At 40.8% G+C, this 27,875-nt stretch overlaps 2 protein-coding genes across 2 annotated transcripts in view; one reads left to right on the top strand and one right to left on the bottom strand.

Moving 5' to 3' along the window:
• slc16a4 (solute carrier family 16 member 4) overlaps positions 1–19,581 on the top strand; it is a 31,379-nt gene extending 11,798 nt beyond the window's left edge. The window contains exons 4-11 of the mRNA XM_087833305.1: positions 3,183–3,315; positions 3,451–3,583; positions 3,765–3,908; positions 4,075–4,236; positions 4,335–4,985; positions 12,222–12,433; positions 14,935–15,028; positions 16,342–19,581. Coding sequence (XP_087689431.1) covers positions 3,199–3,315; positions 3,451–3,583; positions 3,765–3,908; positions 4,075–4,236; positions 4,335–4,985; positions 12,222–12,433; positions 14,935–15,028; positions 16,342–16,550 — 1,722 coding nt within the window. The 5' untranslated portion in view covers positions 3,183–3,198 and the 3' untranslated portion in view covers positions 16,551–19,581. The remainder of the gene's footprint in view (positions 1–3,182; positions 3,316–3,450; positions 3,584–3,764; positions 3,909–4,074; positions 4,237–4,334; positions 4,986–12,221; positions 12,434–14,934; positions 15,029–16,341) is intronic.
• A 3,806-nt stretch (positions 19,582–23,387) lies between these two features.
• On the bottom strand, positions 23,388–27,797 carry rbm15 (RNA binding motif protein 15). The gene has a single exon (XM_006785571.2). The coding sequence runs from the start codon at positions 27,642–27,644 to the stop codon at positions 25,065–25,067; it is 2,580 nt and encodes an 859-aa protein (XP_006785634.1). The 5' UTR covers positions 27,645–27,797; the 3' UTR covers positions 23,388–25,064.
• Between the last annotated feature and the right edge of the window lie 78 nt (positions 27,798–27,875).

A 27,875-nucleotide genomic window follows, 5' to 3' on the forward strand; every position in this document is an offset into this window, starting at 1 on the left:
TGTAAAACATGTTGAATGGCATCATGGATTGCTTTGAATCCAGGCTGATCCAAGAGATCACCGCAACTCTTGTTTGAAAATTGGGCATATCGTTCAGAAGTTAGGCGCAAATCCAACTTCAGTCCATTAGTGGTGCTAGAGTGCCCAAGGCCCAGACATGAAACTTTGTAAAAGCAATCAAGGGACTGGCCCCAGTCAGCTCCAGCTGCTGCCATATTATTCCGTGGCAGAAGAAAAACAGAAGAAACATTTTGGGGGTACCTAAGCGCTTTTATTGTTTGGTTGCTAAATAACATGTGTGACTGTCAAAGCTATGGTTGGATCTATGGGTGGAGATGGCAACTGTAAAGATATGAAGTTTATCAGTCAAGGAGTGTCCAGAGCGCAGTTTGGAGAGGAAGCTGTCACAGTAAAACAACAGTTACAGGTAAAACAGGATGTTAAGGATAAACCATCACTACGAAAGCTAAAATGCACATCCTTCTGTGTCTTGGATCTCAACACAGATGCTTAACTTTAAACGAGTTTCTAAACTTACAGCTGAGTTTGTTTACTGCTGTCTGCATTGTTGTTGAGATGCATTAATCTGTGCTGCTGTTTGCCCTTGTGTTTTATCACTGACCCGGGCACAGCCTGCATTCAGCTGCTGACTCAGTTTGTCATTATTCCTTATTGTGAGAAAGTTTTCATTTGGTTTATTTAAACTTAACTCTATCTAGCTGTTACCTTTTCACCTAAAATCACTTCTGCCTTTTTTCGCCTCCATGGATGAATTTTTTTGTCTTGTATTTTCGAATAAGGGTAATTATACAAATATATCTTTGCTAATACAAGTCAGCGTATTTGAAAACGTGTTCCAACAAGGGCCCGAAGTATTTCAAGGTCACATGTTGCCCGTTGGGAGTCAAACTGCAGTGAAGCTGGCTCACAAAAGAGCAAGTCATTTTTGAATCTGTTAACAACAGAGGCATGGGTTCATTTGAAATAAGCCAAAGTCTTACAGCTTAAGTCTTAACTTGTTTAGTTACACATAGACCACATAGACACACACGCCCAATGGGTGTAGCACAATACGTTAAAAATTGTTTCATTATTAAACCACTCAGTAATCCATTATTATCCTCTTTCACCTCTTCTGGTATCGGCCAGTGAGGACATCACTACTAGTATAAGTTCATTTTATTTTAAGATACACTCTGGAGGAGAGATTTAGCTTTAAATTAAGTCCTAATCCCACAAACTCTTGTGCGTATTCTTGGATTCATAGATCTGTTTGGAATGCTTTTGTTCTCCTATACTGGATTCTAATAAAAACCATTGCTCGCTAACAGTTGTCTTCCTAAATTTGCTGTTGAAAAGTGCAGACCATCAACAGGCCGTGTGCATACTGTACACGCAGCAGCGTCTTTACATGCAGGAGACAGTTGCAGAACATGATACACAGCATTATTCCACATGACTGGTAATGGTCAGAATCACCATGGGATAATAGTAAATGAAAAACTTTTTTATCAATGCTGCATTTCTGTTTTACATTTCTACTTAATTACCAGGTTATCATGTGCATCACTTTGAATTCAAACAGGGAAGAAAAGTCAGTTCTGTTTAAACTACAAGCCAAAAACGATAGTTTGAGCAAGTCGCGTATACTTTTTATACTTAAATGAGCTGTGGCCGCTGCTGGCACTGACATCTCATTGGAGGGCCACTTTAGTGTCTAAGTAGTACCAAAAAAAAAAAAAAAACCCCAACCAAGCAAACAAGAAAACACCCACAAATATTTCTGAAAATGTAGTGTTGTGTTTGTTTGTTTTTTAATTTCAAATATTGTATAACACGACAAAACTGCAAATATAAATGCAAATATTTTTCTCACTCTTAACTAAATGAATATTATTATTATTGAACTACCAAATAAACAAATTGGCCAGACAAGTGGCAGCACCTCTGCTATCATTTTGTTCATATTTAACAAAATAAATGACTGTTAGTGACAAATGTTTTTTCTAACAAATAACTCTCTCACTGAGCTAACCTAGCCAATCCCTCACATGTTTGTACTCTCTGCTCATTTTGCCTTTATATTAAATCATTTTTTGCTTTTTAAAGAACTTATTTTAACAGTGCACTCAACAACAAACAAATCCTCCCCAACAAAAAAGCCAAATTGCATTATCTTTCTTCATGTCAATATACGGTCCGCAAGTAGCGGTGATGTGGTCCACAAGTGGCCCCCGGGCCAAGTTTGAGACCCCTGCTTTAGAATGTGTAGTTTAAAATTGTTGAAATGTTGCTTTGCAGCTGTAGGTTTACTTTGCTGCAGGTTTAAGACAACTACTTCTCTTTTAGCTGCCCAACCAAACGAAACATTTTTTTATTACATAACAAAGACAAGAAATCATCTACCGGGTACACACAGGATACAGTGTTAGTTCTAACAGGGACTTAGAAGATGCTACAGTCAATAATCAACACTTACACATTACACATTGCTAGAGACAATATCTCAGTAGTGTTAGCATTATCTCCAGTCCAATAGCTGAATAGGGTGCAAAAGAGATGTTACCAGGTCTAGTAGTACTGAGATCACCCCACTTCACAGCTCAATGAAATGAAAAAGTAATAGAGCATTACTCTTGAATATATATCTGTCTGTGTGGGTTCTCTCTGTGTACTCCTGTTTCCTCCCACAGTCCAAAGACATGCAGTTAGTGGGGTTATGTTAAATGGTAATTCTAAATGTGAAATTGCCCATAAGTGTGAATGTGAGTGTGAATGGTTGTCTGTCTCTCTATGTTAGCCCTGTGACAGACTGGTGACCTGTCCTGGGTGTACCACGCCTCTCACCCTGTGGTACCTGGGATGGGCTCCATCCCTCCCAATACGCTGAATTGGATAAGCAGAAGGAAATGGATGGATGTTTTAGTCAGTATCATATATAATATCAGACTTTACTTTTATTGATTCAAAATGATTTAACGTTTTGGCTTGTGGGTTTCTGTAAAGTTAAATCAAAAAGCAGAAAGTCACGGTTTTAATTAGAACATTGTTGTTCTATTGTTTGTTTGTCTTTACTTGAAAAAACTCTGAAAGGCTTCTTGGTCTTATGCTGAAAATAACTTTTGATATGATATCCTTTTTCTGCAGCTTTGAGGTGATTGATTTTATCTTTCTTCTCCAAGTGAAACCAGGGCCATAATGAACCTGTTCAGGAAGGATGCCATGACCTCGAAGAAGGACAAAGAGAAAGAGATCCAGTATGAGGACCCTCCAGATGGAGGCTGGGGCTGGATGGTCGTGCTACATTGCTTCCTGGTATGTGTACCTCTGTTCTGTATAATCTCCTTTTTTCCCCACTGAACCATTTATTTATATATAATCAACTGGAAAGTTTCTCTCAGAGAAAATATATCTGTCATTATCTGTATATTCTCATTTGTGTCTGTGCAGGTAAATGTCCTCGTTATGGGCACCCTAAAGAGCTTTGGGATCTTCTTTGTGGCGTTCCAAGATGAGTTTGGTGGCTCAGCAGAAAGTATCAGCTGGATCGGTTCCATCATGTCAAGTCTGCGTCTGTCTGGAGGTTCGAACTGAAAAAAAATATTTTCCTTCTATTGCGTCACCTCTTTAAATCATTTTCCACAGTTTTATTTTCTTGTGACTTACTGTCTCTCCTTCACAAAATGTATTTAATAGCCTTTTCTGGTCTGTATGCCTGCATTTAGCTTTTTGCCGTTGTGTTTCTCCTCCTCTCACTTCTGTAGCGCCCCTCGCCTCTGTGGCATGTGCCAAGGTGGGAGCCAGAGTGACCTCGATCACCGGTGCAGTGCTGGTTAGCGGAGGCTTCCTGTTGAGTATATTCGCCAACAGCGTGGTATTCCTCTACATCAGCATGGGCGTGATAGTTGGTGAGTTTAACTAATTGCTAAACAGTAAAGTACCTTAATGTTGCTGTTTCCACACGAACTCTAGTAACCAGACGACTTCTGTGTCGTGTTATTAATTCGGAAAACCAACCTGTGTGTCCCTGTGACTGACGCAACGTCGGATAATAACCTTGTTTGCTCCTCTCAGGAATGGGGTTTGCACTACTGTATCAGTCCTTCTCAGTGGTCACAGCACTGTACTTCAGAAAAAGGTTAGCAACGGCATATGCTATTGGACGCTCTGGTATGGGTTTGACCTTTGCTCTCGCTCCCTTCACTCAGCTCCTTCTGGACCGGTATGCTTGGCAAGGTAAGAAGGAGAAATTTTGTGCCTAAGTGTAGAAATACAGGCCATGGAGTGATCTAAAAGTGATATTTTAGATCCTAAACTCTCACTGTCATGTTTAGGAGCCATGTTGATTCTCAGTGGTCTCATGCTGAATCTGGTGGCCTCTGGCATGCTGCTGCGACCCATCAATGTAAAGCCACCTGTTTCAAACCCTACCTCCTCTGACATCCAAAAGAGTCCTGCTGTTTCTCTCAAGAGCTCCTCGGAGAAGGAGTACTCCAAGAACTGTTTGAATGGGTCCACTCACGTTTCCAATGGCGTCTCCAAATCAGACTGTCTTCAATCCCCTCCTCCCTCTCATAGGGACACCGTGAACGTGGGGGGGCAATGTACTCAGGGACTCCAGGACCAGTCAGTGAACCCTGAACTGACTAGACTGGTCCTGAATGGAGTAAATGGCCATGAGCCCCATCATGACCTGGGTCAGTGTAAACCCACAACTCCAGATTGCTCAGCGGAGCTCAATGGCAGTATGAATGGGTCCACGATTGTTGGATTTTCCTCACATGCAAGCTCGCCAAGTGAGGTGACTGTCACAAAAGCCAAAGTACTGGATTTCTCTTTGCTGAAGGACCCTTTCTTTTGCATATACACTTGGTCTTTGGTCTTCAGTCAGCTTGCCTACTTTATTCCCTATTTCCACCTGTCTGCCCGAGCCAGAACCCTGGACATTGATGCCATGGATGCTTCCTTTATCATCTCTGTCGCAGGTAAGGTTTATGTTGGCTAATAGATTCTCTGTGTTACTGAAATCAGCGTTTAATGAGTAGTGTGATATTTTGGAAAATAGAACTTTTTTTTCCGTCTGTGCTGTAAATAATTAGCTAGAGCAATACAGCTTATGGCCTTCATGTGGTCTGCAGTCGTGGTGAGAAGTTTGTGCAGTGGGACAAATTTTGTTTTTATACACTTTTCTGCTTCTTCTTTTTTGCTTCCTTACATGTTTCTGTGATGTAGTCAAGAACAATTACAAAGATTTGATAAGTTTCAAAAACATTTATTTGAAAATACATTTTTAAAAATATTTTAGCAATAGTATATAATATAAAATTAATATATAATTAAATTAAATTATTATGAAAACACAATTTAAATAAATACAAGCCATCTAAAGTCATCTATAAAGTTTATCAAAAGCTACAAATATTATAGGGTTTCTGGGGTCCAAGCCTTTTTTAACATCACTGTTGAATTAAAGATATAAAAGCAGACAGTCACTTGCAGATTACAAGATCACATCTGTAATCTACAGCCAGTGGCCCCCTTTTTAAAGAAGAGTCATCAATATCAAGCTTGTTTCCAACTTAATGATAAAGATTTATGTGTAACTTTTTTTTTGTGCCAATGAGAGAAACATTTGCAAGCGTCACTTAATTTGCAACACTGTTGCACTGGTGCATGACATCTAACTCGTTTAAGCTGGATCAATGTGGAATCTTATTGTCTGGTTGTCTTCTGGAAACAACTGGCAGTATTTCAGGGCGTTCCAGAGTGTGGTTACAATATCTAGGCTACGCTGGCCATGTTTCAAAAGCATTTAAAACAAAACAAATAAAATTGCTGATAGTTTTGAGGTGGCTTTTCGGGGGAAGGTTTCCCTTCTGTTGTTATCCACATGGATTTTAACGTACATGTGACCAGTGCCAGCTCAGCTGCTCTGTAGTACTCTGACTATAAAAAGAACCAAGAAAGCTTTGGTTTCCAAAAATGTTGCTATTTGCTTACAGGTTGTGAATGTTCATATGCAGAATTTCTGTATGTAGATTAAAGTAGAAGGGAATTTTTGGCTTGATTCTGCAGTACTAGAGTGCTCAGACATCCTTAAGTTTATGACAATAAGAGTCAAAGTATTTTCACAGATGTGACAAATTTAGAATTAAACAGCTATATCTTATAAAAAATAACCTTTAGTAGTGACCTTGAAGTATAAAGATGAAGTTCCAGTTTTGTTTTGTTTTTTCAGACTGAGTCTGAGGAGTGATGCAAAAAAGTGTTCAGTCAACCTCTAGCCATTAATTATTTGTGAGCTGCTCAGACTCTGCAGTCTTATGTAATGGATGTTCTTACATAAAAGCTGAACTTTGGTCTACTGGCCAGGGTGGGTGGGTTCAGCAGTGTGCCACTGATGAGGCCACTCCATATGAACAGAGAACAGCATTAACATTATGCACACCATGCATGTAATTCTGTAGATTTATGAATAACTGAAAAGCTCCATGTGTGGTTGTTTTTAACCACTTTGTTTTATAATCTGTATAACTGATCATCAATAACTGTTACCCAATAAAGACTGTATTAATATTAATGAAAGGTATACTTTAGCTATAAATAATGACACATAGGTACATCTATTATTGATTAGTGTAGTAGTGATAAGGGGTTTGAGAGGAAAGGGGGTATCAATAAATCAAACTTCTTTTATATCACAGCTCTTATGTGATAACACAGCAAAAGTGCATCTATTTGTTTGAATTAAAGCAAAACTTTTTGTGTACAGTTTTTTTTATTAGTGTCAAAATCCTGCATTTTGAGCTTTCAGAAAAAAGCCCATCTTTTTTGTTTTAAAACTGCCTGTAGCCAATCTGTGTCAGCATTAGGGGTGGGAGAAAGGATCTCAGAATTAAATCACAGGACATCTAGAAAATGTGATGCTTGCAGCTTGCAGGCAATCACATTAAATGTAAATTTTCCATCCTTAATCAGTGAGCTGCTGTCACGGATAACCTAATTCGAGGTGTGACTATACTATAACAATAATGCAACAGCAGCATATAGCGCAATAACAGCCACTCAGCTTTAATGAAATACCAGTGTTGTGTTTTTCCTGGATATTTTAAGTAAAAGTATAAATAATAATTGCTGAGCACATAGTTTAACAATAACTAATGTGATGTAGCTTTGTGACTCATAAGGAGCTGCATAATATTATCACAGAACATTTTCTATCTAAAAGTTTTTTATCTTGGCTCAAACTTTTTCACAATCTGCTTAAAGCCCTGCTCTTCCACCATATAACCACATCTGTAATTTCCATCTACCGTTTGTTAGCAGTACTATTACTGGTAGCAATACTGTCAATATCTGGATTAATCTGCCCACCTCTTACACTCAGCAGAGTCATTTGTTTACATCAAAGTCACGTATTAGCACAATTAGCTGCTAGCCTCTCCTACTTTTCGTGAAACTAATTTGTTTTTTTAGTGGGAACAATTTTCTTGCACATTTTGCAGAGTACTATGTTTTGTTGGGGGTTATTGCAGTAGCTCCTTTTTAGGTACTAAATCATCACTGGAGCCTGAGACACTCTATATATCTTTTAATTCATATCAAAATTGATAACGTGATCATTGTGGATTAAATGATGTGGCACAATTCTAGTCAGCATTGGTATGAAAGAGCAAAAAGGTCCAGACATTTGTCATAGTGCATACTTGAGTTCTAAGTTTTAATTTAAAAAGAATTAACACTGTTATTTGCATACTCAACTTAGAGGACAGAAGCAAAGTATTGATCCTATCTTTCTGGTATCAGTTCAGTACCAATACTAGCATTGGTATCTATAGTATGGAGTCATTTGCTTAGACGTGAGTAGCACATAATCAGCTGCTAGCATCTCATACTTCGTAGCCTGCTTTTTTGTCTCAAGTGGTGAAACAAGTTTGTTGTTTCCACATTTAGCAAGAACAATTTTCTTGCATACCTTACAGTTGACTGTGCTGAGCCGTTCTTGCTCTCAGATATGCCCGGGCTTGTCTCAATGTGTCTCTCAGAAACAGTTCATAACTTCCCTTCAGCTCATTCATGTCACCTAAAAGGTAAACCTGTTTCTCCATCACCTGTTCAGCTCTGATGATTCAGTAAGGACATCTCCTGGTTTCATCTTAATGTTTCCCTCTCCCCAGATAACCAAACCGACATAATGACCAGCAGCTTTTACAGCTGTGGCTCCAGCAAACATCAGCTGATACTAGAAATTAATATTAAATAAATTCTAACAACAGCTGATCAAGCTTAAACGTGCTGCTGTTGTTTAGCGCGACATCCGCTGGTTTCCTCTTTCTGGCCCAAAGTGGGCGATAAACGAGCAAGAGAGAAAAGCCGATCAGCTGATCATTGATCAGTTTCACGCTTGAATGAGAGAAGAAGAGACAGCTGCAGCGTAAAGACAGAGAAAAACTCCAGCTTTGTGTCTTTTTCCATCCTAGCTGAAACCGGGACAAACTGTTCCTTTTCACCTCAATACGAAACACTTAATAATTTCTCTGAATACAGGACGATTCTGTCTTTTTACAGGACGGTTGGAAACTCTACTAACCTTATGAATAAAATAAAGTTCACTATCAGTAGCATCATAGCACCCACCCAGCTGTAGAAACTCCGTCATGCTAGCTAGTACGCAGTACAAGTTATTGTAACTGACGGTAAAAACTCAGCACAACAAAAATAAACTCCACCTAAACTTGGTTTATATCTGACCCAGATAGACTGCAGGTCATAACTTCTTACCTGAAGTTCAGTTCACCTGACGCTCGGACCGGCGGCCGCCTCGGATCTCTGCTCCTCCTGCCTCCCCCCTCCCTCATCCACCTGGCCTCTTGTGACAGCTCCGCCATAGCCACCACCAAACACCTGAGTTATTTTTACACATCTGCCAGCATCTGGCCAATCCACCACCTTTCATTGTTTATACTGTTATAAAAAAAAAAATCATCGGCCCATAAAAATGAAAAATCACCGGGCCGATGGCCAGTTACTATAGTAACGTGGCGTTACTATAGTATTGTTCTCCTCATATAACTTTTAAATCTTGTCGTAATTTATATGGGGATCATTGTGGACGATATGATGTGGCACAGACCGAGGCAGTATTTGTATGGAACAGCAGCATTTGAACTGGAGCCAGATTCATACAATTACAGAATATATGAAGATTAACTGTCTGTTGTTTCTTAAAGCTGTAAAGCTTTAAGTATAATAGTCTGTGGGTTTACTCAGAAGAGCTTCCAGAAAGCAGCAAGACAGGTTCTTTTTTGTCAGCCACGTTTTTTCTGTCACTTTCTCTGCTCATGTGCTGTAATGGTGGAGAAAGCGAGACAAAGTTAAAGAGACGGGGTGCTGCTCACACCACAAAGCCACAATCCCAATGTCCCGCTGTCCCTCTTTCTCTGACCCAGTGCTTGTCATTGAGGCCCATTAACTTGGCTCGGTTAGAAAGGCCGCTATCGTCCGGGTCAGTCTTTTCGTCAACCCTCAGTCACCAGCACTGGAACAAACCGGAGTCGCTAAGCAACAGCTAATGGAGTAAAGTTGTTGGCGTGTTGACAAGTGGGGCTCCCAGTTTTTTTTTGTTGTTGTTGTTGTTTTGTTTTGTTTTTTTAAATTTTGGAGCCCAGTCCTGAAGTAGCTGATACTTTGCAGAGGAGCTCTGAGGCAGAAGTGTGTGCAGAAGAAGAGACGAGACGAGAAGGCAGCAGTTTCATAGAAACTGAGAAAACCAACATGCCCCTCCCTCCCTCATGATCTGTTAATTCTCAGAGGCATTCACAAATGTCTGTACCTGGTAGTACTACTAACAGAACTGGTCAAAACCAGTGTACCACATGAACTTGGCGTAAGGTGCTACTTGGTGAAGCCTAATTTAAATAGCAATGTGCTGAGTTTGAACAAGGACAGCTGCAGAGCTGAATCGACCTGCTGAGGCTAAAACACACAAACAAACTCACAAGTTGTCAGTATGCAAGCAGGAGACACTGCGGGATATGTCTTGGATCACAAGAGGAGGACACATAAACAGTGAACAGCTGCCTCATGTCAATTTTCTAACCTCCATGGAGAATGCTGTCATATAAAGAAAGCACAGATGTTCGATGATGAAGCATTTTATAGTCTATTCTTTCACTAATTTACTGTTGTTACTTAACATCTGCATGTTAATGTAGATTAATGTAACATTTATTCAAATTTGCTATGAAGAGCGACACTGTAAAACATTAAGTGGGAATTTAGAGTACGTAAGCTCATATTCAGCAGGATTTTTATATCATGCTGAGTTGAGAGTTGCCTACAGCCTGTGGAGTTGTGCTGCAGAGGCTGTGCAAAGGATGGATAATTCTGAATCCGTACAGCACCAGTTTGTTTCATTGATTAATTGCTCAGCACTGCCTGCTTGTAGCTATTCCTGCGACGCTCAATACACCACTGCAGTTTCCACATCACCTATCGCATTCCAGTTGACCTCAGCAGAGAGCAGTCCATATCTGCCCAGTCATCATACCCAAGTAGAGCAAACAATCAGTCAGATGAGAAGAAATGCTTAATAGATAGTTTGCTTATTGTTGCTGGTGTAATACAGATGTTAACAGGTCGGTGTGTTGCCACCAACTGTGCCGGTTACAAAGTATTCTTGTGTCAAGAGAACAGGAGCAACAGGAAAGTTAGGTTGGATAACAGTGACCTATTTTATTTAGTTCAGTTTCCTTCTCCTCACAGTCTTTCTTTACCCTTTCCTTACACATCTACACAGACACCCTTCACATTGAGAAATGTACTCACAGTTCCTCCTGGCGTTGTTTCCGTTAAGCACATAATAACTGCATCAACCTGTAACCATAATCCTAATTCCCAACACCAAAGTTAGCCTCGAACCAAGTTCTAAAGTAGTAGTTGATGGATTTAAATTTGAAATGTGAGATCTCAATTTCATGTTAATCCATCTAGTAGTTGTCAAGGTATTTTACTAAAAAAACAACGACCTTATTGTGGGAATAGAAGAAAAATCAGGAGATACAAAACGTCATTTATTTATCTGAAAAAGTGTTGATAATGACCAATCATTAAATGACTCAAAAACCTAAAACAAAGCAGATTTTGTGCTCTGTATCTTAGCTCCATGTTAACCATCTACACTTGGTTAACCCAGTGTGTTATTCCTGCTGTTGATGCACACATCTAGTGAAGTGTCAGTGTAACAGACTCGAGGAGCATCTAGTTCTGCCTGGGCCCCTTTCTTTTGAAAGCTGAGCTTGTAGATGATTTAACACTAAAATGTTTCATAGATGTCGAAACAAACACTTGAGGAATGCAGTCCAACATGAAGCTGCTTCTTATGGCGTTAATACTGAAATTGCAATGAAATGTTGCATCATTTTTATGCAGCTGTTATGCATGTAAGTAACCGCTAGTGGAATATTTTATCCCTTTACTCCAGTGATATTTATACAGATAAAACTGGTGATCATTTGGTTTGTGGACTGTTACAATCCTGGTTTTTGGTCATCATCTTTTTGGGTTTTTTGTGGGATTTTTTGTCATCTTTGTTTTAAACTGAACATCAAACTGATCATTTTAGAGAAGAATGTAGAGCTAGGAAGTTCCATCAGCTTACAGTCCTGCAAAACTAGCTAGATTAGTGCTTCACCTTGATATGAAATGAATTGAAAGCTTATTTAATGAGCAAGACAGGAAGTAATGCACTTACAAAAAAACTTAAAAGTTTTTTTAGAACATTGGAAAAAAACACATTAGTTACCTGAGAAGTGGCCACACCCGTATGTATGCAAGATTTGCATACTAGTTAAATGTGTAAATTGGCAGGGATTTTAATAAGGGTGCTTTGAGACTGAGTTGCTTTTAAAACTATCTTCAACTGGATCTTTGTGAACCAGAGAAACTTCAATTCAGTTCAATTCAATTTTATTTATATAGCGCCAAATCACAACAACAGTCGCCTCAAGGCGCGGTGAACTTCTGTGTTACCTTTATTTTACAACCACAACATTCTAAAATGTGAATCGTTTTATTCATTGTTAACACTCTCTGCTGTAATGAATTCATCAGTATAAATGCACAGATCAAAAATGGCCCTACACACATTTATATCAAAATTTTAAGTCATATAAATATATATCTTTCTCATCCAGTTGTCTGTCCACCTTTGCCTGTTACAGGTATCACAGAGACCATCGCCCAGTTGGCCTCGGGCTGGGTGACAGACAGGAATCTTTTCCACAAGTACCATTTCCACAAAGCCTACCTGATCCTGTGTGGCTTGGTCAACCTGCTTTCCCCACTGGCAACTTCTTACATGCTGCTGATGGTCTACGCAGTCTTTTTCGCCATCTTCTGTGGTGGCTACATGGCTCTGCTGCTGCCTGTTTTGGTAAGGGGGATGCATGCATCTCTTTGGACACAAACAACCTCAATTATCTGTTCCCCATGGTTTCAACACTTTATAAGTTTTTTTGTAAATGTATACAGTGTATATAATAAAATGAAATATATAAATACATAATTCAAAATACCATCCCTGGAATAGACGTGTCATTTAATATATGTTTAAGATGAAAAGGTTCAGTTGGTGCATGTGCAAATAATCAATTCTAGTGTCCTTTAGTCAGTGAACAACAGGTCAGTCTACAAGGCTGTGCAGGTATACCATTTAAACACTAATGTCAGCATGCTGATATGACCACGGTGATAACAGCAATGCTAACAAGCGTATGTTTTTAAGTCTTGAGTATGAACAGAGCAAAAATCTCCAAAAACACTTGGAGATGACAGAACCAGAAAACTAAAATGTGAGTCAACCTCGATGAACAAGTCACGAGGTTTAGACAATGTTTCGTCCATGCAATAGGATTAAAATTGTTGCTTTGTTACACCGTGCAGGAAAAGATTGCTCAGTGTTTTTTTTTTTTAAAGAAAATGCATGAAAACTAATAATGGTGGTTAAACGCTATATATTCAGTGGTATCTTTGGAATGAAACGCAGGGTGCTCTCGTAGTGTAGTTTGACTTTTTAACCAAACTTGCCGCTATCACCCTCACTATACCGTTAGTCTGTAGTTCATTCACCTTGCAAAGTCAGCAATATCAGATTTGTCTGGCAGTTTAAGGGCCATGTAAAGGTGAACTGGCTTAGTAATAAGATTATATCCCACACGGAAAGAAAAACTTTGAAGCAGGTGGTATGAGATGTTTCCTACCTGCTATTATGGGCGGATCAACACATTAAGTCAGTGGGTATCCAGTGTCTTATAGTTATATCACCCCTCAAAACAAAAGCATGAGGACACACGTTTGACCTCACTTGCCAATGGTATGGTCTCAAAGGTCAGGACATATCTATGGGCTGAAGGGATGACGTCCAATTCTTCTTTTTTTTTAGAACATCTGACTGGAAGAACCAACAGACAGTGACAAACAGATAAAACTAGCCTGCTGATGGAAATTACTTATTTTCCAGGCAAAGGTTTTCTACGAAAGGAAGATCATAGCAGTAATCTGTAATTTATTGAACTAAGAGTCTCTCCAACATAAAGTGCTTATTTGAAGAATGCTGTCACTAGCAAACTGAGTGGTTTATCAGCGCAGCGGCGGAGACTATACAACTAAATGCAGCTAAAGCTTTTTTTTTTTTAGATCAATAATGTTTGAGGAGCAGAATCATGCTGGGCTATTACAGATATAAAGGCACAATGCAGGTTTATCTTTATACATCTACAGTAGAGTGCAAAAGTCTTCAAACAGCAATTATTTCTGTGTCTTGAGCGAGTTTTCCATTCTTTCTGAAGGTCTTTCAAAGTTTTTCGTGGACATTGGCTGTTTTTAACTCATTTTCAGTCCATTTTGATCTTTTTTTATTTCTTTTAGTAGCAAAAAAGAAAACGAAAACAAAATTATCTACAGCAGATAAACAGTAACTGATAGTCATGTCCTTAAGAAATAAGAAAGAAAAACGGGAAAGACCTGACACACAGCATGAGAGATGCATCCAGCTCTTCTGTTCACTGAGGCCTCATCAGGAATGATCTCTGTGGCATGGTGCCTATCAAGAAGCCATTCTTAAGGAAGTGAAAGAGGGAGGAAAGGCTGAAATATGACTAAATACGCAAGAACTGTACTGAAAAGCAATGTCATGAGGTCTTATAGAGTGATCAATCCAAATTTGACATTTCTGGTGCAGAACATCACCAGTTTGAGGTCAGGAGAGAGGTACACCAGTGAAACATGGTGGAGGCTCAGTCGGCAAAAGTATATCTTGATAGAAAAACATACAGTCAGAGTTTGGACTCCCAGATCTCAACATTATTAAAGTAGTGTGGGATCATCTTGTCAATTAACAGAACCAAAGGCATCCAAAATCCAAAGAGGAGCTTTGAATACCCTTTAGGAAGCCTGGAGAACCATTCCTGAAGAATACTAAAGAAATTACAAGAAAGCTTATCCAAGCGTATTCAGGCTGTGCTGAAGAAAAAAATGTGTTCTTACCAAATATTGAATTTCAAGCTTGTTAGAACTGTACAAACTGGTTTTGCCTTATGTACTGTATTTGCATTTATGTTTTATGTTTTTTCATATAAAGAAAAGATGGGGGCTCAAGACTTTTGCACAGCACTGAAGATCATATTTGCTGTACATGGAAATTAGGGATTTTTTAAAAACAGATTTTAACACATATTCCATTATTTTGAACCGGCTTTTCTATCGTTATCGGGCTAAATGTTTCCAGTTTCTCGCTCTATTTAAAATTGTTGTGCTCTCAAATGTTTGTTGGAAAACCTGCAGTAATGTTCGTGGTTTGTAGTGCTGCAGAATGGACTGTTTAAAATGCAAATAGATGGCAGTGACAAGTGCTTGGTATGTTGTTTTGCCCCGCAGGTAGATCTCGTGGGGTCGGAGAAGCTCAATAACTCCATGGGCTTCTCAATGTTCTTTGTCGGCCTGGGCTGCCTCACGGGGCCTCCTTTGGCAGGTGAGTGATTCACATCATGGAAAACATTCAAGCGTGTGCTGTCTCACTTTTCCAAAGGTACATAATGAGAAACCCATACTGTAACACGTAACCATATGTACTACATCTGTATGTGATGTGATGATAGAAAAGATGTTACTTTTGTGTTTGTGTGTGTCTGTGTGCTATTTCTGACAGGGAGTGAGTGAATGTGTGTATGTATATATATATATATATATATATATATATATATGTGTGTGTGTGTGTGTGTGTTTGGGGGTGGGGAGAGGGGGACAGTATGGGTTGACAGACCTTATTATGCACATGTATTTTTATATGTGTGTGTGTGTGTACATATTTTCCTGGGGCCCTGAATTCCTTGTGGTGCTTCCCAAATGTGTGTCAGCCTGTCTGGGTGTATGCAGTCACTGTGGAGTGTGAAAACTGAAACACAGGAGAAAAACAACCTACAGTCAGAGCTCGCCTGGAGACATCGAGACTAACTGGAATTTAGGTTTAAGGAAATGTATACAAAGGTTACTGGGTCAGATTGCATTCTTCATGTCAAACCCTTAGAATAACAGCGATGTATCCATGGTAGGTTTGAGAGAGCTGCTTTGTAAACGGTATTATTGTTACACTGATTTTGCAGCGTAAGATTGTTGCAGAACTACCAGTAACATCTGCCTGTGTGCTCAACTGGCAGGCTGTCTCCTTAAATATACAAAATGCTGACTCATAATACAGATATAGTGCCCTGGATTTTTTTCGTCTTCATATGTGTGAGCTACTTCTAGGAAAAATAAATGTGTCTGGTAACATTTGGCCCACATTAAAGTGAGAGGCTTTGAACCCACTCACACTGTGTTGAGCAATCCCCACAGAGGAGCTTATGGATTTCGGGAGTTTTAAACGTGAGTAATGGCCCCCTTTATGGCCGTATGGAAATAGCGTGTGGCTCTGTTTACTATCCCTTCTGTTTAAACGTTTGGCAAGCCATGGCCCTTGCCTCGGGCTGTAGGGCATTAAAAAAAATGTTATCAAATATTACAGTCAGGATAAACGCTCAAACTTCAGATGGCCGTGTAATGTGTTTACACCTGCCTTTCTGCTCCGTCTCATCTGCTTGTATCAACACGGCTTGTGTAAAGGAAATAAATAGAAATACATCAATGAAGAAAGTAACAGTTGAGTTGCTTTGTAGTTTATCGTGAAGTCATGACCATGTTTTTAAAAAGGGAGGGGGGGTGACCAGAAGAAGAAAACATAATAACTGTATTCACAGATGAACACACAGGCTCTTAACGCATCCTTGTGATCTTTGTGCTTTCTAGGGTTCTTATATGATTACACTCAGACCTACGACTGTTCCTTCTACCTGGCGGGGCTCTGCTATCTACTCTCCTCCCTCTCTCTGTTTATGGAGCCGCTGGCTCAGCGCTGGAAGGCCAAGAGGAAACTGTCCCAGGCCAAAAGAGCAGAAAGCAGCTGTAAGACCAATGGCTGTTTCACCCCTGACCGCCTGCAGAACGGCGCTGTGTAGGAATTAACTCCAGGGTTCAATCCGGAACCAACGCGCTCACGATGACAGACCTGCCCACTGTTCACCTTGGACTCCAGCTTGAAGTCGGGACCTCGTCCGTTCATTTCGGCGGGAGCGTAACGCGGGCTGCACAGCAACACGATGTTTAAGAACTTAAAGTTGTCGGGATGTCGATGAGGAAAAAAAAGACTTTTCTGAACCTTCAAAGCCAAAATGTTAGTGCTCTTCAAAATACTTTATCCCCCGGTGTTCTGATGAGAGGCACACCGATTCAAAACTGGAGAAAATCCTCGCGTACAACACCTGCCACGATTTATTATACGCACATATGCAAGCATAACTTATTGGGAGAGAAACATAAAACTGCACTGACTCCGCAGAAATGTTTTGTCGCTTATTACACTGCTCGGAAAGAAGCTCTGCAGTATAACTCGAAATCCTGTCTTCTGTTGAGTTTCCTTCTTCTTTTTTTTTTTTTGTAATGATCCATGGAAGCACGCATCCATGATAAAGTACTTTTCACCTGATGTCTTTGGGAAGCTTTTACCTGTATCTGGTAAACATTACTCACTGATATGCACTTTGGGCCAGCTTGTGATTATGCTGCATGACATTCTCTCAAGATAGCCGAGCAGCCGTGTTATTTCAGCCTGCGCCTGTGAAACAACACATAATCTTTGATACGAAGCCAAAAAGCCTGCATTGCTTCTGCAGTTTAACCGAGAAAATGTGTCTCTTTGCTAAGTTGATTATTGTAGGCGTGTGTTTTACTGGTGTACTCACTTTGAGACTCGCAGTGGCATTCTTCATTTTTCCAAACACTTTTTATGATGACACAAAATTCAGTCTTGTTGATCTTCTTCTCAGATGTTTGAGCATCATGCTTTCAGTTTTTTTCCCCCCACAGAAATTGTTCTGCTGTGCCTGTCACCTCTGGATTTTTTTTTTTTACCACATTCATATTCATTTTCAGTTGTGCCCAGATGCTAATGGTGGCATTAGCTCAGTTTTTCATACCTTTCATGGCTTTCCTGGAGTCACATGAGAAGTTTTATGCTTTTTAGAGCCCAGGAGTTTTCATGGGTGTGCATTGTGCCGTGGGAGGGTCTTCAGCCAGCTTGAGCATTTAAGGTCTGCAGGACGTTCGCACGAAACGCAAGCTGCTTGTGGGGCGTTCACTTACCCCAGCTCTTTCACTGTTGTCATGCAAAATAGCCCTTTTAAAGCTTTTACACATCAGCTCCTTTTAGCAGTAAATGCATCTGCTGAAATGTTTGTCCCTTATGTTTAACTGACATTTAGGCTGCTTTCAGCACCGCAGGCTGACACTTTAACTGATTCTACTCAAATGTCTATTGAACTATTTTAACCGACATTCAGCTGCTGACATTACTCACCGAACACTTTCACACCGTACTCTCCAGCTATCTTTAGTGCCTCAATTTATTTATTTTTTTGCTTTCTCCTGTGAAGTAACTTGTTTTACTGGTCAGTAAACTGAGAATTCAGTTGCAACACTTTGAGTTCGCCTAACCTCCTTTCGGTGCTTCAAATACAGCTCAGACTTACTTCATCTTTTTTGATCACATAGGATATTTTAATCTTTTACAGCTGCAATCTTCTGAAGTATTTTCTTCAGATTTTTAAACAATGTATTAAATTAGAACCTTAGGTAGTTTCTAGTTATATAAGGAAACAACTTTCTCCTTTTCTAGGTCACTGATGATGACAAACATTCAGATGTCAGTTACGTTATCTTTAACTTGTCAGCACCCGCTCATGAGCTGTTCTATGCAAACGCACAGAGAGAGAGATTTTCCTTTGGTAAATGCGCACATAAACACACGTCTCCTTCTCTGCAACGATCACCAGCTCCCGAAAGCCTGTTGTTCAGTTAAGGTTTCGGTGTTTTCTTTGTCGCAGTTAGACTGAGGAGCGATGGAGCCGCCGAGCTCCCCTGAACAGCAGCATTTTGTTCTTGTTTTGTTTGTTATTTTGTCATCCTTGTATGTCTCTGACCAACTGTGTTGATGGTGTAATGTTGACCATGTAAATGCACGGTGCCACAAGTGGACTGTTTAAAACTGTTGCCCAGTCTTTACAGTGCCTGCAGGCAGCCAGCGAATGGCAATGCAACTTCTAATGATATTGTATTTGTACATGGGAGTCTTAAATCTTTTTTTTTTTATTGTAGAGAGGGTTTTGTTTTGTTCTTTGTTCATTTGTTTTCAGTGGATTCCTTGTTTTTCACCACTGTTTGCCTTACAAGGTAATGTATCTTTTACTAACGTCCTCTGATATCAGCCAAAGATCACATTAGAAAAAACCTTCAACTTGAAGCTTATTGCTGGTTAAAAATGCACGTATTTTAAACCACTATGACCACCCGCTATTCAGTTATTTTTAATGTCTTAATTGAATCGTGTGCTTTGTTTTGCTGCCCTCGTGTGGCTGAATGAGGCTTTTGCTCAAAGAATGCTGTCTCAATTAGTACCAAATTATTCCCCCTCAACTCGTTTTCACAATACTGAGCGAGGTTCTTTGTATTGTTTCTATAACAGCAGTCATGCACAAAGGCTCTTTCGGCTCACGAGTTGCATTCACCATCAGTATGCTTTTGTGATTTAGCTCCACTGACTGTTTTGTACTATAATGCATCTTTTATGAAAAGTATTTGATGCTTTAAAGGTAGATTTGGGTTAGGGATCATTTTACTTGCTAGTTATCTGGATATGTTAAGAAGCTGTACGCTTAAACAATATCCATGTGCTGTTTGATGACAGTTGATTGGATGCTTTTGTTGCAGCAAACACATTATTCGGTGAGGCACTTTTGACTCTCACTCCTGGATTTTTTTTTTTTTAAAACTGATCGACTTTAGGAGATATGGTTAACCAATCATAGATTTCTGGTTCTAAGCCAGTAGAGTTCATTTTTAAGCGTTGTAACAGTGTGCAGGTCAGCTGTAATAAACTGATGTGTACCTCAGTCTGTTATTGTGTGATTCAGATGACAAACTAACACCAGGCCAAGAAACACAAGTTTTAACAAATAAACTTGTTTTATTGACACATTATTAAGACATGCTAAATAACAATTACACTCATTTTCCTAAATACCAGATATTCATCTACAGCTGTCACAGATTTCATGCTACAGCTACTCACAACATACGGGGTACTTACTGCAGATGACACCTGATGGTGTGTCAAGTATCCTGGGAACAAAAGGCTGTCCAGCTGAACCCTGAGAGGAAAAAAAATACAAACATGGTTTCACTCATAAAGGTGCAAAATGATTGCAAACTTTAACGCTTTAAAGTGTGTCAGCTAAAAAAGAAAATAGAAACACTTATCAAGAAATAGGAAATTTCACCAGCGTAAAATGCTAATATACAAATTGGTGCTTAATACTACAACGAACTACACTGCAGTCAGCATGGATACTACAAGTAAGTATGAATGTGTGGTTTTTGTGGCCATAACAGCAAATCAGATCATCTTTTAACAATAATGTATTAACAAGGATATCATATCGTACTACTACATACTTCGCTTCAGATTATTTGCAAAAGTACTGGGTGTTTGCAAACATTGATTGCACAACATCCTGTAAGTAGTGACACTATAACCAGAGTCAGTATATTTGGATGATGCAGCGCTTAACAGATTTTTGCCTGCACGTGATAAAAAAAATGAGAAAACACAAATATTTTAGAAATCTAAATTATTTTTTTTTTAATTATATGTCTTGTTTGTTTTTGTTAACAAACTGAATTCATGTTTTCATGTCCAAATTTGAGAAGTCAGAAATTAATCAAGTATAACATTCAACCACTAAAACTCATTTTTCTTAATCAAAAGTTTAAAAAAAAAAAAAAATCACGTGCTTAATTTTTTGAATTCATGGATAAAAATAACAGGTACATTTTAACTACTAAAATATTTTGTGCTGGACCAAACATTACAGAAACATTTAAAAAAATATATTATTTTAATTACCAAAACTGTTAATTTAGTTGTGGCATGAACCGTACATTGGCTGGTGGTCTAATAAGCTGCATCGGTTTCAGCAAATAATCTTGGAAATGTGGGAATCTGCAGAATTCCTTCTCTCAAAAAGTTAAAAACTTTATACAGCTGTGATTTAAATAATCTTTCTATTTGTGTAGATTTTTCTATAATTGGGAACATTTAAAAAACAACAACAACAACAGAAGAAAACATTACCAGCTATGATCTTGCTGCTGACCTGTAAGATACATTAGTGTACAGTGATACCTAATAACATCACTGCACTCTGCTTTCCATTAAACAGTGTCCTATTTGACAATATCTGAGCTCACTGTTTCTGTTTCTATTTACACAGCCTCAAAAAACACGCACTGAAGTTCTGACCACTGATCGGACTTTTTATTTTTACTAGCTTCAGCTGCTCTATGTTGGATTTAGAGGATCTGGGACTAGATCTCTGCAATCAATCAATCAATCAATTAATTAATTTTGCTTGTTTTTATTAACTGGAGACTATAATCTATTAAAGGTTTCTGCATGCATAATCAATAATATTATCTATGACAAAGCACTCTTAAAAGGAACTACAGTGATTTGAAACAGTTTTGGAAGAAGTATTTAACAAGTATTATAAAATACAGATTAGAATTACTCATTCACTAGTGTCTGCATCTCACTGGTAAAGGTGGGGCTTACATTTAGTTATTTTATATTCCTATACATCAATAAAGTTGCTGTTTCACTTGTAATTTAGTAAGAGTAATTAAGATCTGCACAGCAATCAGCAACTACAGGTTACAAATGCAGTCGAGTGAATCTCGTATGAGCATATGGATACATACTCAAACTATTTGTTCAATAATGCATTCATTTATCACCAATGCTTAAAGCCATCTTTTGCCACACAATGAAAGAATGAGATCTTTATAACTGAATTTAACTTCACAGAGCACAATAGTGTTGCCTTTAGTGCCAGTGACATGATTGATCTTTGAAAGAATGATATTGATCTGAAAGCTGCAGAAACAATACCCAGGATTTTGTACGTGATCTAGAGGCGTGGCAGTCGCAGTAGCCTAACAAGCAAATGTTTCCACATAATTTGTTCAATTTTAATTTGCAATTGTTGATCATTTGGGACAGTTTATCTTTTTATTTAGCTTAATCTTAAAACTGGCGACGGTCAGCGCAGCACTGTATTCTCATTCTGTCCTACATGCCCTTTGGGATTCGTGCCAATTGTCATTAAAGAAAAATAACCCCAGTAATGAAAATCACCGTACTGCTGTCCATTTGTTATTGGAAAACGTGAGGTGTTGACACTCAATACTCACCACTGCTGCCAAAGCCAACGATACAGACCTGGCGGGCAGCGCTCGGTCACCTTACTCACCATCGTGCTGTCTCTGTACAGCAGTTTTAGTGATAGCAGCTCTGTGTGGTGTCAGGTAGATGGTGAGAGAGGAAAGCAGGTGCTCCGTGGTCCTCAAGATGGCAATGTTTCTCTAGTGAAGCAAGGGCTCATCCTCAGCACAGAACACAGCATTTGCTTTCACACTAACATGACTATAACAGGTTGTTGGGGGGAAATGGAAGCTTTCTTTCCTCTTTTTTGTCTACAGCGGTCTTAAACTTATAAAAGGGAATTGTCAAAATAAACAAGTCTCCTAGATGAATTTGGGGAAGTGGTGAGGTGCATCGTAGATTCCTTCCAGCGATGCAAAAAAGGGTAAAGGATTAGGCCTGCTTGTGTTTCAGCTCCACGCAGCAGCAGCAGACCTCGGGTGATGACGGCACACGACTTCAGAAAAGCAAACGAGCTTCCTCACTCGTCTCCTCGGAGAGAGTTCAATCAGAGGAGAACACAAACAATATTCCTAGCTGAGGTTTGGCCCAATCCTCTTCCCTGATACAAACATTTAGTCAAATCAACTCATATAACTGGGCAAAGTGTAATAAAGACAATCAGCCCAGTGGTTCAGCTTGGCCTCTGCAGTGAGAGTGACAGCATGAACTGTAGATGCTATGGAAATTTCAGAGCGGCGCCGCCCACAATCTCCCGAGTGGAGCGTGCGACGGAGGTGATGAGCTTCCCTCGCCTCGTATTCAGACCCAGGAACACTGCACATGAAACCTTTAGAGTAACGACCACAGGAGACAACAGGATACTGGCACGTGCCGCCACTGCAAACCGGACTCTGGCTCCTCGATCCTGATCGGTCATTCGCATGCCAACAGGAACAGTTGAGGACACAAGCAGGAATCGTGAGGGAGGAAGTAATTTAGGCAACTTAGGAGGTCAGAACTGGCCTGCAAGTAAGCAGCAATCCTCACTTGAAATGGGGGGGGGTCTCTCTTCACTGGTGCTAAAACTGCAAATCGTCTCCCCTCTCGTGTGCAGAAACAAAATTTCAAGTGACAACTCCTTTTTCGAAACACAATAAGGTACGGGCAGCTCGTTTCTTCAATTCACTTCCATCGAAGAAACATGTTTCCCTTCAAATGAACAATTTATTGATAATCGGTCACATTAAGTGCCCAAATGCACTTGCAGGTATGTGAACAGCTTCGCATGGGCTCTACGGATTTTCCTTCCCCATGACATCAAAGTGTACATTGCTCAATTTTTCCATTTTAAACAGAAGTCATCACAGGTGCAGATGGGCTACACAACTTAAAAGCTGCCTCATCAGCGAGGACTCACAACCACCAGGGTGCCTTCTCTGCAGAGGTTTTCAGCTCTGTGCTCGTCTCCTCAAGAGTCCAAAGCCGCAGTGGGTGTGATGTTCACATATACAACAATTTTCTCTTTTTTTTTCTCCCCCCCCCCCACATATAAATGTTTTCAATACATATTAAACCAAATTCAGCAAATTATAGTGCATGGCAGGTTACTACTACATGGCAAAACTACAATGGCAAAACAAAACAGGGTAGGCCTTGGGGAAAAATAAATAAACGTTGGCAAGCGTGAGTGAAATACTGTCAAATTTAGACTGCTAAAATAAATCAACATTAACTGTTAAGATAGCTCTAAAACTATAAAATTGCACAGACCTACTTACTGTACAAATATTAGGTTTGTACTGGCATATTTAATATTATTATTATTATTGAAGGACCTACTGGTTTTAGGGTAAATAAATGAAGCAGTCTGTCAAATCAACACAAAATCCTCTAAGCTTTTTATCCATGACTATTATACTTTTTCATAGTTCACATTTTCACAACCATTTCTAAAGACAGGGATGCACAAAATAAAATATTTTGTGAAAAAAAAAAATGTTAGTAGCTGTTTTTTTGTTTTGTTTTTTTAAACTACGCTATGTGTAATTGGCTGTTCCCTTGAAAATAAATTCTGTTAGTATTCAGCAATCCATACAGAGATGACATGACCATTTAGCTTTACCGGTGGACTCGCACTGAGTTCATTGTCTATCTTGCAATTTTGGCGTTCCAATTCAGAGGAGTACAAGACAAATACACCTAAACCCAAACGACAAGCCTGAACAGAATTTGTACTTTTGTTCCAACCTGAATTTCTAATAATTAAACTGAGCTGTATCAGCTGTATCCAGCAAAGTTGAATCTGCTGACCTTCACAATGTTTTCCAGTTTTCAAAATCCACAGCGACAGACAAGCGTGAGCATCGTAACACTTAAAACGCATTGCACAACTCTTCCTCAGTGAACCACGCTCCATTTGCCTGACTTTTTGTTAAGGATGAAAATATATGAGCGATGGGACAACGCTGTAACGTGGTGGCTGAGAGAAAAATTGTGCAACGTGTTTTTGACCTTGAAATGTAACCAGAGATAGTTCACCGACCCTCTAACACACACACAAAAAGAAAAGAAAAACAATTCAAATCACGTTTGTCTCCCTTCATCAAAAAGTGGTAATAGACGTATTATTGCACTGTAATTCAAAACTTTGAAAAAAAAAATTTGTATTTTCTGAAAGCCTGATGCAAATATCAGGACACAATAACAGCACCTGTTTGTCTAATGCATGACATTATAATAGAAACATGTTACTGTTAGCGCCCTGTGGAAGGCGAGGTGAGAGTTTGTTATGAGCTGTTATTGTGTCCCTTTCTTAAACTTCTAACTCTCCTGCTTTTCCTTTTTTCCGTTGCAGACCTGGATGGCTAACATTTTAAATCTGCAAATGAACTCCAAAGAAAAATATAGTCTGCATGACTTCTCTGTTCATAAATTAAGCTTACTAAACTTTAACCGCTTTACAGAATTTGGGCTAAATTACTGCCGATTTATGATTGTGACTGACACCTCTGAAAGGTAACTTCAGAAACACACATACTTTTAGCTTTGCAGGGGGGCACTGTTTGTCCTTTAAGTGGTTTACATGGTAACATAACACTCAATAACCATACTAGTGTACTCCATGATGCAGAACACACAGCATGCAATAGTTACTGACATACAGCAGATTTTTTTTTTTTTTTAATTCCATTTGAATTTAGTGTATTTTGTTTCTTTAAGATGCTCCGCGGACCACAATCATGACTAGATAGTCCTCTTCGCTTTTTGCCAGAGCTTTGGCAGAGGAATCCAGGAACTGCTGGGAGAAATCACAGGGAGGGAAAGCATGAAGAACCCCTGTGTTGTCTTTATCTCTGCTTCCTCCCACAGGCAGGCTGATGACTCCAGCTGCTTGTTTTTGGTTGAGGTAGGACACCAGGTTGCGAAGCGGCCGCTGAGTTGAAGCTGCGGGGTCGGATGAAGATGCGTCCTCTGTGGTGCCGGGAACCGCCAACAGGATTGCGTAGCCGCCCGGACCTGCCACCTTGATGCGCCGAGACACCTCGTCGAGCTTGGGCTGGTCCAGCCGGAGTCGCTGCGTGATCTTTAGCTCGCTCACTCGCCTTCCTGTAGCGCTGTCGACGAGCAGGTCGCTGGCGACGTTGTGGTCTCCCTCCAACAGGTGCATGTTGGCTGGAAAGTTGCTGTTCTTCAACAATAGCATACCGTGCCACGCCAAACTGAGTTTGGTGCCATCCGGCTTGGATGGCTGGCCTCCCTTTGAGCTGCTCTCAGAACGTTCTCGCTTGGCTGGTCCTTTGCCACCATCGATTGCCTTGCGCTTGCGCTCTCCAACTGCTGAAATAATGTTGCTTGAAAGTCCCTTATCAGACAGACTCTGGCTTTTGGGCCTTCGGTCTGACACGCTTCTTTCAAGGCTGCTGTGGCGTTCTGTCGCAGGAGAGGCTCTCTCGCCCCGCAGGGGGCGTTCTGAGTCACTAAAGCGCCCCCCGTCTCTGCTGCTGCCTCCAGGACTGCCATCTGGAGAAGCACGCCTGCGTCTTACTGTCCTCTCAGTGCTGTCAGGGGAGTGGTCTATGTGGCGTCCGTCCTCCAATATGCGCCGCTTTCGAGCAGGCTCTCGCGCAGGCTCTCGCCCCTGCAGCTCTCTTTCCAAAGACCAGGGCTCACGAGTTCGCCTCTCACGCTCCAAATGCTCCAGAGGCTCAAAAGGTGAGGCACGTACTCGCTCGCGAATAGCAGGATTGGGCCAGTCGGTTCCAGGAAACAGCTCTCTCTCCCTGAAGTGAAGCGGCGGTGGAGTTCGTTCCCTGACCCTCAGCGGTTCAGGTGTGGCACGGTGGACAAACGACTCAGCCACCATGTCAAATGGTGGTATTGGGAGAGGCTGCAGGAACTGCTGCTGATAACGGTGTTCAGTGTCTGCAAAGTCCACTCTAAGTCTTCTCTCTGGACCTCCCAGTGGGAAGCCTCTCATGTGTGTGCATGCTGCTTGTGCAGCATCTAAACTTTCATACTGAATATAGGCCCAAGTGTCCCCTTTTCTGTAGTCAATGGTCCTTATAGTGCCAAAGCGATCAAACTCTCTTGCCAAGGCAGCTAAGGGAACCCAAGGTCCAAGACCACCCACCCACAGGCGTGTGGTTGGTGTTGCTTTCCCATAGCCTATTTTTATGGGATTGCGGCCCACTATTTTACCAGACATGCTAAGCTTAGCACGATGAGCCATGTCAAGATTCTCAAATTTCAGAAATCCATACGTGCTGGTTTGCCCCCGTGTTGGTCTCTTAATGTCCACTTCTGTTATGACTCCAAACCTGTCAAAGGCCCTCCTGAGGTCTGCTTCTGTGACAGTTATATCCAGATTGCCTAAAAACAACGTCCTATTAGCTCTTTGGTCATCTTCTGGAGAAATAAAATCCTCTTCTCGGAAAGCTGCCCGTTCTGCAATGAAGGCTGGGCGTGCTCTGGCTTCAAACAGAGCGAACTCCCGATCCCGCTCCAGTTCTCTCGGCAAAGGTGGGGGTGGGGGTGGAGGAAGCCGTCCCAGGGCTAGCTGCTGCAGCCGGTAGTCTCTATATCCCAGCCCGGTGGGCGAGAGGGGTCTCTGCAAATGTCTGTGGCTTTGAGCCGCACCGTACACGTCTCTCTCCACCGGAGACCGACTTCTCCTCCGGTTGATGTAGACCGCCTCGATTTTCAGCGGCCGGTCGTACAGCACCAGCCGTCCCCTGGCGTGCTTAGCCGCTCTGGCGTCCTCCGGCTTCCTAAAATTTACGAAGGCTATCCGCTCGTCGTTGCTACGACCTATCTTGACGCTCACATCCCCAAATTTTTTAAATTCGTGAAAGAGTCCGTCCTCGATGTCTTCGTCGCTAAGCTGAGTGCCGAGGTCGCTGATTTTGAGCGTTTTGTACTCACTCTCTGTGCTGGGCGGCTGCAACCGCGGCTCACCCCGAGAGGTGGTCCTCGGTGAGGCTAAATCCAGCGTCAGGCTCAGGTTGTGGTTTTTGCCCACGGAGCTCGCTGCAGCGGCGGCGGCAGCTGCAGACTGACAACTGTGATTATTTCCAGTCCGGCTGTGACCGTCGAAGTCTCGGTCTCTTTTTTCCCCGAGGAGACTCCGTCTTGTCGAGCCGCCGTCGCTTTTGGACGAACTGTTTCCATTATTACTCCCACTGGAAACGGACAGAGCCCCCATTTTCTTGCTGGTCGGATGGCATCCTCCCCTGTCTCGAATATCGTCCAGGGCCCGGGAGCGTTTTTTAATCGGCGACCGCTCTTTACCTTTCATTTCGGCCCACTCGGTGTCGACCGTCGGGACACTTGCTCTTCCTTGGTGCGATTTTTTCTGCAACTTAATGCAGAAATTTACTGAAGTGAAAAACGGGTTTATTCACTGACCCTGCGGCAAAACAACAACAGTCGCCATTTTGTAAAGATTAGCTCGAAGACCCACCCCTTCGTTCTGATTGGTTAGAAAGTGGGTGGGAAACTTTAAAGCGCACGTCAATCACCCAGCGGC

This window comes from Neolamprologus brichardi, chromosome 20 (assembly GCF_056152115.1).
Source record: "Neolamprologus brichardi isolate AB-2024 chromosome 20, ASM5615211v1, whole genome shotgun sequence".
Lineage (NCBI taxonomy): Eukaryota > Metazoa > Chordata > Actinopteri > Cichliformes > Cichlidae > Neolamprologus > Neolamprologus brichardi.